At 41.8% G+C, this 15,171-nt stretch overlaps 8 protein-coding genes across 8 annotated transcripts; 3 read left to right on the top strand and 5 right to left on the bottom strand.

Moving 5' to 3' along the window:
* Window positions 1-864: 864 nt before the first annotated feature.
* LOC145699609 (E3 ubiquitin-protein ligase TRIM32-like) lies at window positions 865-3,314 on the bottom strand. Its single transcript, XM_081776886.1, has 7 exons — window positions 3,117-3,314; window positions 2,907-3,072; window positions 2,654-2,864; window positions 2,507-2,613; window positions 1,820-1,920; window positions 1,649-1,773; window positions 865-1,604 (listed from the first exon to the last, which is right to left on the bottom strand). The coding sequence occupies exons 1-7, from the start codon at window positions 3,272-3,274 to the stop codon at window positions 1,228-1,230; spliced, it is 1,245 nt and encodes a 414-aa protein (XP_081633012.1). The 5' UTR covers window positions 3,275-3,314; the 3' UTR covers window positions 865-1,227.
* Window positions 3,305-4,604, bottom strand: LOC145699620 (exosome complex component RRP42-like). The gene is made up of 4 exons (XM_081776897.1): window positions 4,488-4,604; window positions 4,127-4,442; window positions 3,555-3,823; window positions 3,305-3,513 (listed from the first exon to the last, which is right to left on the bottom strand). The coding sequence occupies exons 1-4, from the start codon at window positions 4,602-4,604 to the stop codon at window positions 3,349-3,351; spliced, it is 867 nt and encodes a 288-aa protein (XP_081633023.1). The 3' UTR covers window positions 3,305-3,348.
* Window positions 4,605-4,645: 41 nt separating this feature from the next.
* On the bottom strand, window positions 4,646-9,195 carry LOC145711922 (serine/threonine-protein kinase RIO3-like). Its single transcript, XM_081789612.1, has 7 exons — window positions 8,989-9,195; window positions 8,490-8,905; window positions 5,900-6,194; window positions 5,606-5,808; window positions 5,166-5,460; window positions 4,864-5,115; window positions 4,646-4,823 (listed from the first exon to the last, which is right to left on the bottom strand). The coding sequence occupies exons 1-7, from the start codon at window positions 9,144-9,146 to the stop codon at window positions 4,715-4,717; spliced, it is 1,728 nt and encodes a 575-aa protein (XP_081645738.1). The 5' UTR covers window positions 9,147-9,195; the 3' UTR covers window positions 4,646-4,714.
* On the top strand, window positions 6,450-7,096 carry LOC145697489 (uncharacterized). The gene is made up of 2 exons (XM_081774702.1): window positions 6,450-6,788; window positions 6,832-7,096. Exons 1-2 carry the CDS (start codon window positions 6,597-6,599, stop codon window positions 7,048-7,050), a joined length of 411 nt encoding a protein of 136 aa, XP_081630828.1. The 5' UTR covers window positions 6,450-6,596; the 3' UTR covers window positions 7,051-7,096.
* LOC145701292 (uncharacterized) lies at window positions 7,189-8,411 on the top strand. Its single transcript, XM_081778517.1, has 3 exons — window positions 7,189-7,424; window positions 7,471-7,799; window positions 7,927-8,411. Exons 2-3 carry the CDS (start codon window positions 7,709-7,711, stop codon window positions 8,409-8,411), a joined length of 576 nt encoding a protein of 191 aa, XP_081634643.1. The 5' UTR covers window positions 7,189-7,424; window positions 7,471-7,708.
* A 100-nt stretch (window positions 9,196-9,295) lies between the features above and the next one.
* On the bottom strand, window positions 9,296-10,621 carry LOC145697433 (transcription initiation factor IIB-like). The gene is made up of 7 exons (XM_081774639.1): window positions 10,478-10,621; window positions 10,215-10,430; window positions 10,004-10,172; window positions 9,815-9,958; window positions 9,644-9,754; window positions 9,509-9,601; window positions 9,296-9,438 (listed from the first exon to the last, which is right to left on the bottom strand). Exons 1-7 carry the CDS (start codon window positions 10,618-10,620, stop codon window positions 9,370-9,372), a joined length of 945 nt encoding a protein of 314 aa, XP_081630765.1. The 5' UTR covers window position 10,621; the 3' UTR covers window positions 9,296-9,369.
* A 38-nt stretch (window positions 10,622-10,659) lies between these two features.
* Window positions 10,660-12,367, bottom strand: LOC145700422 (uncharacterized). The gene is made up of 3 exons (XM_081777691.1): window positions 11,450-12,367; window positions 10,904-11,287; window positions 10,660-10,854 (listed from the first exon to the last, which is right to left on the bottom strand). The coding sequence occupies exons 1-3, from the start codon at window positions 11,591-11,593 to the stop codon at window positions 10,705-10,707; spliced, it is 678 nt and encodes a 225-aa protein (XP_081633817.1). The 5' UTR covers window positions 11,594-12,367; the 3' UTR covers window positions 10,660-10,704.
* A 293-nt stretch (window positions 12,368-12,660) lies between these two features.
* On the top strand, window positions 12,661-14,889 carry LOC145697414 (very long-chain acyl-CoA dehydrogenase, mitochondrial-like). Its single transcript, XM_081774617.1, has 7 exons — window positions 12,661-12,813; window positions 12,858-13,181; window positions 13,246-13,674; window positions 13,745-13,957; window positions 14,001-14,379; window positions 14,420-14,675; window positions 14,719-14,889. The coding sequence occupies exons 1-7, from the start codon at window positions 12,703-12,705 to the stop codon at window positions 14,801-14,803; spliced, it is 1,797 nt and encodes a 598-aa protein (XP_081630743.1). The 5' UTR covers window positions 12,661-12,702; the 3' UTR covers window positions 14,804-14,889.
* Window positions 14,890-15,171: the final 282 nt, after the last annotated feature.

The following is a 15,171-nucleotide window of genomic DNA, read 5'->3' as shown; positions in this document are numbered from 1 at the left end:
GCGTAATATTTTTTCCGGAGGATGATTTGTCCAGAACGCTTATATAAATACCAGTAATCTTAATTGTCGTGAATAAATTAGTGGAAATCTGCAATTATCTCTCATATTTCTACGGTGAAACGTGAATGATAATGAACGAAATAAATAAGCAGAATTGATTTAAAGTTTTTACGTTACTCCCTTTAGGAATTTTAATAAAATTATATTTATCTTGATCAACTTTTTTTATAAACAAATCACTTAAAAATTAAAAAGTGCGGATCAATAAAAAAATCATAAATGCTTTACCTGATAGACTGAACCTTGCAAGTATGACTGTAATAACTGCTTTAGCAACTCATAAACAGCTTATTCTAGAAGAATTCTTCCGCATATTTTTTTCTTTCTTTTTTCGTTACAAACTTTTAAACATCTCTGCTCAAGTTTCGCAAAAAAATCTTTATTTTAGCTATTTCTTTAGTTTTTAAGAAAATGGGATAAAGGGAAAAATTGAGACAAAAAACGCGCTCGGCCCCGCGCGACCTCAAGTTCGATCGTTTCGACCAATCAGCGCCCGCCGCGGCCAGTTGACGGTCTCGGTCAAGGTCGGCTAAGGGGCGCGTCGCCAATTATTTCACGAGTTTTTTCAATGCTGGGATATTTTATTAACGAGCAGCTGATCTTTCATTATTGCTCATGCCTTTGTTTGAGTTTGTAACTTGTTTCTTGACGGATAATTTGGGAAGAAAGAGAATTTGCGGGGGATTTTTGCGATAAATCGATACGGATTTTAGGTTTTAGGGCGATTTTCCTCCTTTTCCTGCAATTACTGTAAGAAGGCCAATTAAAAAGCAGCTATAGAACTGCATTTTTAAAAGAATTCAGTACTTGTAATTATTTTTTTATTGTAATAGTGTGCAGGTTTGATCAGAAATATATAAATTGGATAGTAGGTAAAACGGATATTTTTAATACAGACAGTAAGAAATGATTAGTAGAAGCTCGGGGAAGGTACAGAAATTGTTATCAGAACTTGAGAAGGAGTTGTTTACAGAAAATAGTTGTTAAAATGCTCGAAAGAGGGTGAAAAGTTGACAATAGTTGTTGGCAATCGAGGTAAAAATGTGATAAAAAGAGCCCTAGTTGGTGGGTATACAAAGCGTACTCCCAGAATTGTACAAAATGCAAGGTTTTCGGTCCTTATTCGAAGGCTTTTAGGGTTCGAGATCAGATTATTCTATCGAATTTTTAATAATAAATATTTTTATCTGGAAAAGTTAAAATGAAAAAAACTATTTCGGTACTATTTCGAACCATTCCTTTGACAGTGAGTTCGGCTCCTCCAGTCTTGACGCTTCGTTTTCTATCTTGTTCTCTTTTGCGAACGAGTCTGGCCCTCTCCTCTCGGATGTTCAGTCTGGTCGTCGCTTGACGCCTTCCTTTCCATCCCTTGTTCATGTACTGATGATCTCGGCATTTTGGGCAGACGCCTCCGCTCTCCAGGCAATCCATGCAGTCCGACGAGTCTCTTTTGTATTTGTACAAGCGGATACAGTGGTTGTAGCGGTCGGCCACGGCTAAGTAGCCTTCGGGGGTGATTCCGATGCCCATTGGTCGCGAAAGTCCTTTCGGAAAAGGTTCAAATAGGAACTTACAGGAGCCTACTAACCTTCATCGGCAATGACGAATGGACCTGTAAAACTCAATCCGCCGTGGCATTTGAACAGTAAAATTTGACCGAATTCAGATTCAGAAACTATCACGTCTCCATCATCATCCACGGTAATTCCATACCTAAACAAAAACGCTAAAGCCACAATTCAAGAGCTCGAAAACGAACATGTAACCAAGCTTGCGGTTCATGCCAACTCTTGGGCCAATTTGATGGATCATCCGGGCGGATTCTGGGTCGAAAATCTTGATGCTTCTGTCACCATCGTCTTTTCAATCGGTTCTAGATCGCTTATGAAAAAATAACTTGTTTTGCGACAGTATTTTTTAGTTGAATTGATGTGTTAAACTGAAAATATGTGTACGCTAATTTACTGCATCATTTTCTGGAAAGGGTTCAGCTTGAAAATGAAACAATCTAGGAGGCTGACTCCTTGATTTGTCCTGTGTAGAAAACCTGAGTCAGGGTCTTAAAGATCTTTAATGAAAAAAACGGGGTTTTGTTTAAAAACTGACTTGGGCCTGAACTAGTCTGGCATTCATAATGCCTGACTCAGGTTTCTACACAGGTTTCGGAGCCCAGGCTGACTCAAATCAAGATAACCCAATAAAGTAAACAGAGAAAGGACGCTCGCGAAACTCTCTGGGAGCATCGTAATCCGATCGTAGCTTGGGTGAGACTTTTATTTGAAATCAACGGAGAATTTATCTAATTTAATATTTCATTAGGTGTTCTTTCTACTCTTCGTCGCTTTGCTCACATTCCGAAGCTTTCAAGACGCCTCGGAAAACTACGAAGTTGTTTTGATCCAAGAAATTGAGGAAGAAAACCCTTTGGAAGCGATAGAACCGTTCCAATGACGTAGATCTTGTCCGTTAACTTGTTGTACGCCAAATTCCACGGCATCTGAATCCCTCGCAAGATTTTGCCCTTGCGAGTCGCTTCGCCACTGTCCCAGTTCACTGAAACCCCAGTTAAAACAGAATAAAAATACAAAATCACCTTTGTAAATCTTCGCAACACGGGAGCCAGAAACAGGAGCGGAAATTTTTCCATTTCGAAGCATTTTTGCACCCTTCCAGTCGATAATGATGAGACGGGAATCGCTCGTGAGGCAAGTTCCAATTGGAAATTCTACATTGAGATTGATCGTTTTGACTTCTCGGTTTCTTGCGTAGTACTTTATACAGTGGTTGCCCGTATCGGAGACGACCTTTGATAAAATGAGGCTCGAAAATGGGAAATCGAAACTTACAAGTAAAGAATCTGGCCCAAATGCGACAGATCTTGGGTACCAAAGATCATCATAAGTTTTCAAATGCTGGCCATCTGCGTAGTAGATCTTGACCGAATGATGTGGGCCGGAAACGACCGCGATAGTTCCATCGGGAGATACGGAAAGTCCAACTGGGTCAAAAGGCCTAAAAGTTAATATAAGTATCTATCGTTTTAGCTGATCGTTTACCTTGGAGTAACGAGCGATTCACACTTTAATTTCGCCAAGCATTTATTAACTATCAGTTCTTGCGGAGCAGCACGTGGTCGAATGTATTCAAAGATGATTTTCACCCATTTGATCCAGAAAAATATGACCCTTGTTAGGTCAGTAACAGCGAACACCATACGACATCGTCTAAAAATCAAGTATTGAAGAGAGATTCGGCAGTACAGTATCCTTTATTTTCAGAGACGGATTTTCACAGCCGCCGAATATCTTCGTCTTCTGTAGCGGCCACGGCTCGGTTGACTGATCTGTGAAGGGTTTTTGCAGCTTTTTTCGCGATAGAGATCATTTCGATGATTGAGGAAGGATCAAGGCTTCCTTTTCCTGATTGCTTCATCCCTCTAGCCTCTCCGTTTTCCTGAAAATCTGCTAAACTTTTGAATATTGCGTTTGTCTTACATTTACTGAAACAATCAAGCTCGCAAGAGTGACAGCTTCTTCTTCATCCGTCGGGTCAACAATATATCTATGTCCTAGCTTCGCAACAGTTACAGTCAGTGGCGGGTGAACATCAAGCTCCTCTCCGTCCAAAGGATCGTCGCTGACTTGAATGTCGAACTCGTCCTCGTCGCCTTTTTCAATGTTCAAAAGCGGCAACCGTGTGTCTAGTAGGGCAGCTTTGACAGCGATGCTTGATGCGTCCACCAGATTGCCGCCAACTTCCAAGACTGAAAAATGAGGTAAATAGGGCTTCTGTGGTTCGATTTAGGAAATATGTTTGTCAAAGATAAGGATCAACAAACGAGGGGGACATAAATATCATTCGTAGCAGGAACTTCATTTGAAATTTGAATTATTTTTGTAAAATGATCACAATTAAAGTTTACTCTGTTATTGATGTACCAATGCTGATTAAAAAATGACCGTGCGATCGGTGTAAAAATCCAGTGTCAGAATTTATGAGTCTATAAAAGGTTTACAAGAGAAAAACCCTACATTCGAGAGTCTATGAATGCTTTATCAAAACTTACTCAAAATATCGACATAAAGCACCCAGCACCACGCATTCGGCACGACAGTTAATTTTTTTCTGTCCATAAATTCTTCTGCTTGATAAAATCTGTTGAATAAAGTCGCAATTTCCGCCTCAATATCTTGTCCACCGCGTCTTCCCTCAAACATCGGCGTAGCATTTGGACTGCAATCGACGCTAAATTCAAGTCGTCCAGCGTCGCCATCAGCGAGTGTTGCTTTTTCAAGTTCTGCTTTTACTCCAACCAGGAGTTCTGTTGAGCCGATTCTCACGCGAGCGGAGCCGTTTGTTGTTTCAATACAGCCTGTTTCCATCTAAACAGCGTTTACAAGAACATGAATTTTAGTTTAATTCATTACTTCAATCACTCGAAAGTCGTTGCAAGTCCTGCCATCAGTCCTCATATCATCATTTACCCCGTTGATGATGAAATCGCGCTCGGCGGATGAAATCAAGCCGTACAAACTAAGCGCCATTCTAAATTTGAGAGTTTGAATTTGCTTCCGATTTCGGTATATTTCAGTAATATATTTATTAAAAAATTAAAGTGAAGTGAGGTCAGAAAAAAGTCAAAAGAGAAATACAGTCATGTAGTACTAGTAGAAGGCGCTTCATAAACGGTTTTGACTTCCGTCTCGTCTTCTGAGCCTTCAGAGCTCGACTCGTCACTTTCTGGTATTCTTTCATGTTCCATGCTAAAATCGAGCTGATCTCCAGGCCTTCAGAAAAAAGTACCTTTTGACATTCATGTTGGACAAATGCGTCAAAAAATCGTTGTAACTCTCCCTCTCATGAAGTGCCACATCTCTCTCGTCGAAATCATCCTCTCTGCCGAGTGCGAAATCAATCGAAAACTGATTCTTCTGAGTGTCGATTCTGCGTTGCATTTCTAGCTCTAGCGCTTCGAATTCTTCGTTGAAAGCCGTCACATCTGTTGGTACGTGTGGCTCGTCCTCTGATACCTTGCCAAACCCGTAACCCGTCACTCTACGGGTTGTAAATTAAGAATCTGGAAGCATAAAATCAATGACGCTTACCTGTTGAAAATCGCTTGTTTCACAGGAATCGCTTCAAGCTTCCAAGTGTCAGCGAAAAATCTATGAACAGCCTCACAATCCCTCAGAAGAAGCGAAAGAGCCATTGGATGCTCCCGAGGCACAGCTTGAGAAACGTCAATCACCCAAACTCGTTTTTGATGATATAATAAGTTGAACTCGGAGAAATCACCATGAACGATTTTCGCCTTCGACCACATTTTTCCGAGGATTTCGAGCACTTGGTCGAACACTTCTAGTTTTTGCTTCTCTTTTGTTATCTTTCGAAACGGCTTTCATTTTGAACGGTTGCTTTTAGCCCTTATGCAAAAATTGATCAATGGTAATTTCATCGATTATTACTAAGAAACTTCAATGATTATCTTGCATTCTCTGGCTTATTCCAAGATACGATGGACTTAACCTCCACTAGTATTTTTGGCCGCATCCCTGAGCATCTTTTAGCCGCGGGGCAGGAATACCATTATCGCCAATAAATCTCATAAATAGAATATGCTTCTTGATAGTGACCGGTTCTGGGCAGGGAATTCCATGCTTCAGCAACAGTTTTAAATTAAACAGCTCTTTTTCGCACCACATTCGAATAATCTTGCGAGGGTTCATCTTTTTGAAGCGATCTTTGAACCTTTTTAGCGCGTTCGAAAATTATCTTCTTGGCAGAAAAAAATAATTATTATTTCTCATTTGAGAATAGGGAGAAAGATGCGTTTTCGAGCTCGTTCCTATAATCGTTGGCAATATAATCCTGTCTGTTCTTAAATTCATTCAGCGTCGTTTTGAAAACCTTGACGGCCAATTCTCCCGGAATCGGCTCTTGAAGCTCCTCCGTCGTTTGACCTCCTGTCGCATGAATGACAACTGCTTCCTTTCCAGTGGCAACGATGCCGCCAAATGATTCAACCATGCCGTTGTTGATGGCTTTTTGAAGTGTGACTCTGGTGCTCTCGTCCATCGCTCGCTCGGCCGTCGCTTTTTGGGATTTTTCGCTTTGGCGACGGGTTCGTTTTTGATCTGAATGTTTTTATCTAACAATTTGTATTACACCCGTTGTACGCCTTCCTTAGGAGGCATTAGTTTATTTAGTTCAAGAATAGAAGTTAGAGAATAAGATTCTCCGAAGTTCAAACCTTAGGAGCATTAGCCTTTTTTCATGAGAGAAACTGGCACATATAAAAATACGCGAAGTTTGATAAATCCACGAATAATTCTCATACTGGCTCATTGAGCGTCATTTTATGATCTGATCAAGCTCCATTGTTCGATAAGTTTAGCGGAGAAAGACGAATTCAGAATTGAAAATCTGAATCTCTATTTGCTGAAAAAGCAACGAAAGGGCAAATACGACGACCCTATTTGGAAAATAAAAGATTTTCTTGCGAAAATTAAAGCAGTTCTTTTTCTTTGAAAGAGAATATGGAAGATGATGATAGCGTTCTCGAAGAGATCAAGGAAAGATGCAGAAGAGACTTTGAAAAGAACTTGAATTACTTTTTGGGATGCTACAAGAAGAACAAAACGGAACTGAACGAGCGGATTCGAAAACTGAAAAATGAACAGGCTGATTTTGACAATGAAACCAAGACGATTGACAAAAAACTTCGCCAGGTAAACTTGATTTTGACAATTTACGATAATAAATAAAACTCAGCTCCAAAAAGAGATCAACAAGCTGACAGAACGACGAGATTCGATCGAGGCGTCAAAGGCCGAGAAAAGCATGAAGATCGTAGAAGCGGAGAACGAAATGGCCGAGTTAGAACGAAAGCTCAAAACGCTCTCCTTTACTGGAAAACTTGGAGCATCGATTGACTCGCCACGGTCATCCAGCTCGTCGGATAATAATGGACAGAAAAAACATCTGCTTTAGAGCTTTTATTAGAAGAAAAATAAAATGAGTGATTCAAGAATTCTCGTCCAATATTTGATTTTTGCATGCACTCACGAAAGGAGAGCATTTTCCCTTTTCCGGGTATTATCAGAGAGGAGCGACTTACTTTTGAAATATGTCTGAAAACAAGAAAGACGCGATGGAAATCGTCGATATTTTATGCAACACGCAAAGTTATGAGCAAGTTCTTGATGATGATTTAAATGCCAGAAGAGCAGAGGAACCGAAGCTTTTTGAAGAAAGGGAAAGAGTCGAGAGAGAGATTAAAGAGTTGAATCGTAAAATACTTCGCTTAGAAAGCAGAAAAAATCATCTTAATTGCGCTATTGAGGACAATCGTCAAAAAATCCAACGTACGTAGGAAGCTGGCACATTCATTTTCTAACCATTTTAATTCAGAAATTGAAGAAGCAAAAGAAAAGCTAAAACACCTCAATAAATGAGTTCCCAATTCTTTCATGCTTTATCAGTCCGAATAAAAGTGTTTCACCTGAATCTCCATTTTTACGACAACATAACAAAGGTCCTCTGCGGCGATCATGCCAGGACCAATATTCAATATTTACATAACTCGAATTTCAAGCAGAAAAAAGTCTTGCACGAGAAGTGATTAAAAGCTCGATTTTAACGAAATTACATGTCGGACGTGAGCAATATTATAAAATCGGCAAAGGAGAACTTGGAACGGCAGTTTGAAACGTTTCATTCGGATTTCTCAAGAACCACAGGTAAGTGATTTATTAGGTAGTAGGGGGTTATCGGTGGGGCTTCTGAGCCTAAGCCGGGGGGCTACGCCTACTGGACCCTCCAGTAGATACTCCTCTAAGCCGAGAAAATTGGAAAACAATTTTTCAGGTGTCTTGAGAAGCAAAATTCAAGAGCTGACCGACAAAAACACGAGTTTAACGTCCCAACAGTCCGAAATAGATGAAAACGTCGTAAAACTTGTAACAAAAATCTCAACCCTAAAACGCCAAAAAGAAAATCTCCAAAAATCAATCGACGAAAACAATGAAGAACTTGCTGATTTGAAAAAGGAGTTGGACAACTTCGAGCGCAAATTTACGAACTTGTCAATCAACCATTCTGTTTTGTCTGGAGCTGGAACAGCGGAAGGAAATATTTGCAAAAAATGCGTGCTTCCGTACGACCAGATTGAACGATTTCATTCCGTTATTACGACCTGTGGCCATCAGTTTTGCCAAAAATGCTTGAAACAACTGTTCACGCTAAATAACCCGTTTAACTTTCCAATCAACCAGGAAATATCGGAGGCCTCTTGTCCTAACCCGACCTGTAACAGATCGTTCGCCCAGGCAAATATTATTAAGCTGAATTGAAACCTGACTGAAATAAAACATACACTAGACTGATGACTTTTCAGTTGAAGGAAACTAAGGAAAATGGTCATAAATTACCTTTGAACGCAGATCTCCTCAAATCGTTATAAATCTTGTTGCTCAATGGAACTTGTGACGTATGCGCATCGCCACAAGTCGAGCTTAGTGGCATATTATCAGTGAGTTTTTGCATGTTCCTGTGTCCACTCATCTCCAGATCGTGTTTTGTAATTGTGTGTCCATTTACGCAGGCGTACCCTTTTCGTCCAATTTGAAAGGCTTTGTCGTACACTCCTTGCTCATCTTGCTCGTCAGCGTAGTCATCTTCGTCCGACGGGATCGCCACTGGTGGTGGGTGATTTATTGTGCGACCTGGATAGGCTTGGTTTGAAACGTATTCTTCGTCGAATTTCTGCTGCAGCATTCGTGCTAGTAACTCGTCTGATGTGCAATCTGTTGATTCTGATTCTTGATCCGCAAATGCTTCCTGTGTGCTACAATATGGGTTAATTCCGTTAACCCTCGAAGGCAAGTACGTCCAAAATTCGCGATTTCGCGACTAAGAGCCCGTACTTACCTTTGTTCTACTGATAAACTGTCCTCCATCGAAAGTTTAATCGCCATGGCAATATCTCTATCCTCAGCATTATTCACTTCGTCCTCCTTTTGCTCCTGCATCAATTCCCGAAAGCTCTGAGCTTGAGGTCGCTCTGGCGTCTTCCAGGGCGAACTCATGCTTTTAGCTTTTCTGAAAATAAGGAATTTGTTTGAAAGTGCTTTTTCATCGCTTAGGAGACTTTATTGAGCTGTTGTTAAATAAAGCAGGTTACGATTAAATGAAATTGCAAGTCGATGTTTTTCAGTTGTTTTTATGTGGCAGAAGACATATAGAAAGATAAAGGGAATCTTCGGAGACAAGGGAGATTTCATTAGAGAGTATCTGTTGATTTTCGATCGTTCAGCACATTGGGAGCTGCGAAATTGGAATCGCGAATTTGAAGTTTTCAGGGAACAGATCTTTTGCGCGCTAAAGGAATGTTAGTCGTTTCTTTCATTTTATCTTTAAGATTGAGAGGTAAGTTATCAGAGGAACTTACTGGGTGCATTTGTTTGTAACTTTGACGGATGGTGACTTCAGCAACACCGGTAATGTCACCGATTTCCTTGGCAGTTTTTCTTGTTTCAGACGCCTAAATATTGCTCTCAAAGCTGCTGCATATGCATCTTCTCACCTGTGAGGCCATGTAAATCGCCGCAGCGGCGAGGGAGAGCGGAGATCGCCCTCCAACCAAATCCAATTCGACGGATTTCTTTGCGATATGAATGGAAGCAGCCTCGACTTGCTAAATAAGCGAGATAGTAACACGCTCTCATACGAAATATGTCCGCAAAATAAGACATACTCTGTTGAGCCGGAGCGAGTTGCAAAAACGCTTCATGAAGTCTTCTGATGTAATGACGTTGACGCTCTTTTCGAGAGTCTTGATGATCAGCTTGAAGCAGCGGCCGATTTCTTTCTTCGGAACCGTACAAACAGCGCAGATCTCCTTGAAAAAAATGTTTTAGGTTACTCCTTCACTTTAATTTCGTACCTTGAATGTTCGTGGAACTCCTTCTTGTCGACAGGCAATGTATAGACAAGCCGCAGCGATAGCATCATTGGATCTTCCCTTCAACTGACGCGATTCATAAGCCTCCTTGAAATTGACCTTCGCCCGGTCCACCAGCGATCCAGGAAAGTTCATCCGATCCGCCATCGCTCTAAATGGCTTTTCACATCATTTTTCTTTGCCGGTTCTTTACCCGATTTCTCGGTAAGCGGCACTGAGAGCGCGATCAGCTGCGTTCATGTGTCTTCGATGGTGACTCAGCTTGGAGAATTCGCTCTCTGCTCCGTTCGTCGGAGCAGCGATCATCGTACTCAAATCGGAACCGGAGTTGGAAAGGAATCGGTTCTCGACGTCACCGACTCGGGAGCGATCTTTTGACCCACTGTCGTTACTGAATGTTCTCCACTCGCTTGTAGAATAAACTGTTAGAGCTTTACGGTGAAGTTCATAATTCACCTTCCAACGTCGATGACTCTATCACCAACAACAAGTCCGCATTCGGTGCAAATCATATCACCAGCGCGGTAATCTTCCGCCAAATGAGCGTCTGGGTGATATTGACAGCGAACTTGCTGACCTCTTCCCGATGCAGCCGCCATTCTGAAATTTAAAAAATCAAGTAAATATGACATGTTTATTGCTGATTATTGAAGAGATAAGGCAACTGAATAGTGATCGCATAATTAAAGTTTATGAATGAGATCATCAGAGGGTAAATCATTCGGGAGTTGTCTCCACCAATCTTCGAGCAATCCACTTTCGACGATTTTCGAAAACCAGGGCGTGACGTTTTCAGAGCTCACGAAGGGCTTGAGATCTTCTGATGCTAGCCACTAAAGATATAGTTGAATAAGCTGCCTGTAAGATGTTTTATGAAAGTACTTTTGTATCAGAAACTTCGTCAGGATTCGCAGAAAAGTCAAAGTCTCCAAAGCTCAAGACACAGTGATCGAGCTCGTTTTCCGCGAGTGTTTCTGAGCAATTCGAAGAGTAAAGAATCCTTGTTAGATGATGAATCTTTCCCGCGTCGAGTTTCAGTCCCAATTCGAAGTCTGCTCTTCTCTTGGCCGCAGTTTTAACGCCTTCGAAATCGTCCATTTCGGAAAGGGTATAAAGAGGATGAGAGCAGCAGGTGTTGGTCCAGAGATCCGGAAAGGTGACTTTTACGAGGCTTCTTTTCTGGATCAAAAGTTTCTTGGAAGAATTGAAGTGGAAGAGAGAAAACGCGCGGTGTAGTGGAGATTTGCCGTCGACAATCGTATGCGACTGAAAATTCGTGTTATTAGGGGAACGAGATTCGTTTCTAGAGATCAAAGAAAAGTAATTTCAAATTCATGATAGACGAGTCTTTTTGTAGAGTCAGATTGGCTCAAGTTTCGATAAAATGTAGAATTTTCGAAGTTTTTCATGAACATTCAGCAGCGATACCTGCAATTTTGAAAGGCTTCCTTGAATTCTATCATCTTCATCGACCAAGATCAACTTTTCATCAAAAAATTGACTCTGTGAGGGGCAAACGGCAGCTTTTCTTCGCGAAATTCCTAGTATTCTCCCAATTCTTTGTCCAATCATATTTTTTATCTTCTAGAACTTCCTTGTTAGTTATGTAAGTTCTTCTGTCGGCTGATCTTCAGTTCTTGAGCTGCTTCGTCCGTTTCGTTGAAAACCGTAAGTTTCACTTTTTGAGCTTTCTTTTTCCGCGGTGCTCAATTGACAAGTGGCGCGCACGCGGCGATTGGATGACTGGAAAGTGAGAAATGTTTTAGACGAGTTTTCCCGAGAATTTCAACCCTTTTCCAGCATTTCTTCTGAAGAAAATGAATTATCGTTTATTCAATAATTACTATCAGCATCCGATGATTTTTCTTTGCATCAAAATTAGTGATTAAGAAAAATCTTGTTCAAACGAACGCTTTTTTTCGCGACGGTTGCATGGAAAGATTACAAAACAAGCATTTTAGATGATTATTTGTTACAGTAACTGGTAAAATTTTGAAATAGATAGTTTCTCCAGAAGAATCCTCAACTCGACGAGTATTGATCTTTGACAAACAAACGTAAATTCACTCATAATGACCTTAAGACTCCTGTAATGACCTTCTTTGAGTTCAGAGCTGAGCATGAGAAAAAACTATCTAGAGTTTTACCATTTTCAGAGAGTCTGGGCGTCCAGAGGTCTTCCAGTAGAGTTCAAAGTTCGACTGAGGTGATAAGAAATCTAATTATCGCCAGGGCGCCTTCTGAGTTACCAAATCCTGTTTCGTTTTTCTGATCACTCCCTTATTGGGAGTGACTCCTTTTGTAGAGATGTCTTATGTTCTTTTATAAATACACGAGAGACGCTGCAAATCGCTGTTTTTTTTTGCTAAAACCGGGCTGAAGGAACGAAAAAACTGCCATTCATTCCTCTAACAGTCATCTAATGAATAGTTATATTTACTTTTTCATATTCACGCAGCGAATAAAATACTGGCTCCACTGAGACAGGCTTATTCTTTGTCTTGATTTCGACCTTTGTTCTTTCCCCCGATCGATTTTCTGTTTCAAACTTGAGCTCCATCCTCAGATGACCGCGCTTTATATAAGCCGAAGGATCCAGAATTTTGCTCCCGGCCATATAACAGAGAGAATTTACAGAAGCCTCAATAACAAGACATTTTTTCAGATAGAGAACGATCGTAATGTCGGTGTCTCGCACTGTTCAGCAGGTTTCTAAGCGCGGTCTCGCAGCTACAACCAAAGTTGCCCAAGTCGATGCGAAAACGGACTCGTTTGCCTTTGGCATCATGCAGGTACCTTCACAATTTTGTATATTCTGATTGAACGGCCATTCTAGGGACGAGTTAACCCCCAGCATATGTTCCCCTACCCAGACGTACTTCCCGAAGAAAACAAAGAAAACCTCACCGCCATGGTCGACGCCTTCTCCAGCTTTTTCGAAAACGAAAACGACCCCCTTCACAACGACCAAATCGCTACGGTTCCCGACGAAATCATGCAAGGCGCCGCGGAAATGGGTGCATTTGGTCTCCAAGTTCCCGAGGAATTGGAGGGTCTCGGACTTAACAATACAGAATACGCCAGATTAACTGAAATCGTTGGAGAGAATGATTTGGGCTTTGGAATTGTTATGGGCGCTCATCAGTCTATCGGTTTCAAGGTAGGTCCATCGAGCCTCTTTTAAGCCACTTTTCTGAAGAGTATTCTCTCAGATTACGTTCTAGGCAATTCTTATTTGTGGAAACGAAGAGCAAAAGGCCAAATATTTACCTGACGTCGCCACTGGTCGAAAATACGCTGCCTTCGCCCTGACTGAACCCGGTTCTGGATCCGACGCTGCCTCAATTCAAACTCGAGCTACTCCCTCTGAAGACGGAAAGACGTACTACCTCAACGGCGGAAAAGTGTGGATCTCGAACGGTGGCTTCGCCGAAATCTTCACTGTCTTTTGCAAAGTTCCAGAAGTGCAAGAAGATGGAACAACTAAGGATAAGATGGCTGCCTTCATCGTTGAGCGAGCCTTTGGCGGCGTTACCAACGGTCCTCCAGAGAAGAAGATGGGCATCAAATGCTCCAATACGGCCGAAGTTTACTTCGATAACACCCCAATTCCAGCAGAGAATCTTATTCGAAATGTTGGCGACGGATTCAAGGTAAAAATTTCTTGAGAAAATTTGATTTGATTCCATCAGCTGTCGATTTATTTATTGAATTATTCCCCAGGTTGCGATGGAAGTTTTGAACAACGGTCGATTCGGTATGAGCTCTTGCCTAGCTGGCACTATGCGAAAACTAACCAAGCGTGCTGCTGAATTCGCTTACAACAGAAAGCAATTCAATGACAAGATTTACAACTATGGCGCGATTCAGGAGAAACTCGCTCGAATGGCCGCTGAGCAGTATGCGGTCGAGTCCGTTGCATATCTTATCTCACAAGTAAGTGGCACATTAACGGGCGTTTGACTATAGTTCCTACTAGGCCATGGATTCCAAAGCCGAAAACTATCACCTCGAAGCCGCTATTGGCAAAATCTTTGGTTCCGAAAAAGCGTGGCAAGCCGCTGATGAATGCATCCAGACCATGGGTGGAATGGGATTCATGTACGAACAGGGTGTCGAAAAGATCATGCGAGATCTGAGAATCTTCCGTATCTTCGAGGGCACCAACGACATTCTCAGACTGATGATTGCTCTCCAGGGTATGCAGGTGCAGGGCAAATTGCTCAAAGCGGACAAATCGATGGCGGTCAAAGCGATGATTGCGGGCAAGACTGGATTCTCTGTCGCCGGATCAGCCGGTGGAAAGTTGGCATCGCTCTCCTGCAGCCAGCTCTCATCCGAGGCAAAAGCCATTGAAGGTAAACCCCTCGAAAGGCCTTGATTTCAACGTTATTCTAGAGTGCATTAACGCCTTCCACGTCGCCTCGACAAACCTCCTCGTCGAGCACCAGAAAAAAATCATGTCCCGCCAGTTCGAGCTCAAACACGTTGCCGACTGCATGATCAACATTTACTCCGCCTCCGCTGTCCTTTCTAGAGCCACCGCCGCTGTCAACCTCGGAAAACCAAATGCTGACCACGAAATCGACCTCGCGCGAATTTACATCAACGAAGCTACCCTCCGAGTGAAGAGAAGTATCGAAGATATTAACAAGTAAGCTCATGATTTGTTACCGTCATCGAATTTTGCGTTTTAGCGGCGAGCTTCATTCCGCCATGGCCAAGGTTGGTGTTCAAATTGCCGAGGCTGAAGGTTGTATTCATTCCCATCCTATCTGCTAACCGTAGCCGTGAAAAACTATTTATTCTGAAAGAAAAGCCGTCCTTACGTTAAAAATAAACTCAAGTACTATGTTGGAATCGTTCTATATTTGCACATCATGGACTGATTTATCTCAATTTCATTCATGATGCCTGGCTCTAGAATTTGTTGAAAGCGCAACTTGCATGAAGCAGGGTATTTAAAATAGATGGAGCATCTGCCGATAGTAGCACTTTGCTGGAACAAAGGAGGCAATTAATTTGTCAGAATGGTATTCTTGCATTTGTGTCCGGTTGGTAAGTAGTTAACACTGGTGTACCGGACGCTTGTTGATTGGCGCCGTTAGCGACATCGCCGCGGGCAATTTTTGTAACTTGGCAAGGGCGGC

This window comes from Oikopleura dioica, chromosome 1 (genome assembly GCF_907165135.1).
Source record: "Oikopleura dioica chromosome 1, OKI2018_I68_1.0, whole genome shotgun sequence".
In the NCBI taxonomy this organism is placed as follows: Eukaryota; Metazoa; Chordata; class Appendicularia; order Copelata; family Oikopleuridae; genus Oikopleura; species Oikopleura dioica.
The sequence above is the reverse complement of the archived record's forward strand: the minus strand, read 5'-3'. Positions and strand labels throughout refer to the sequence as shown.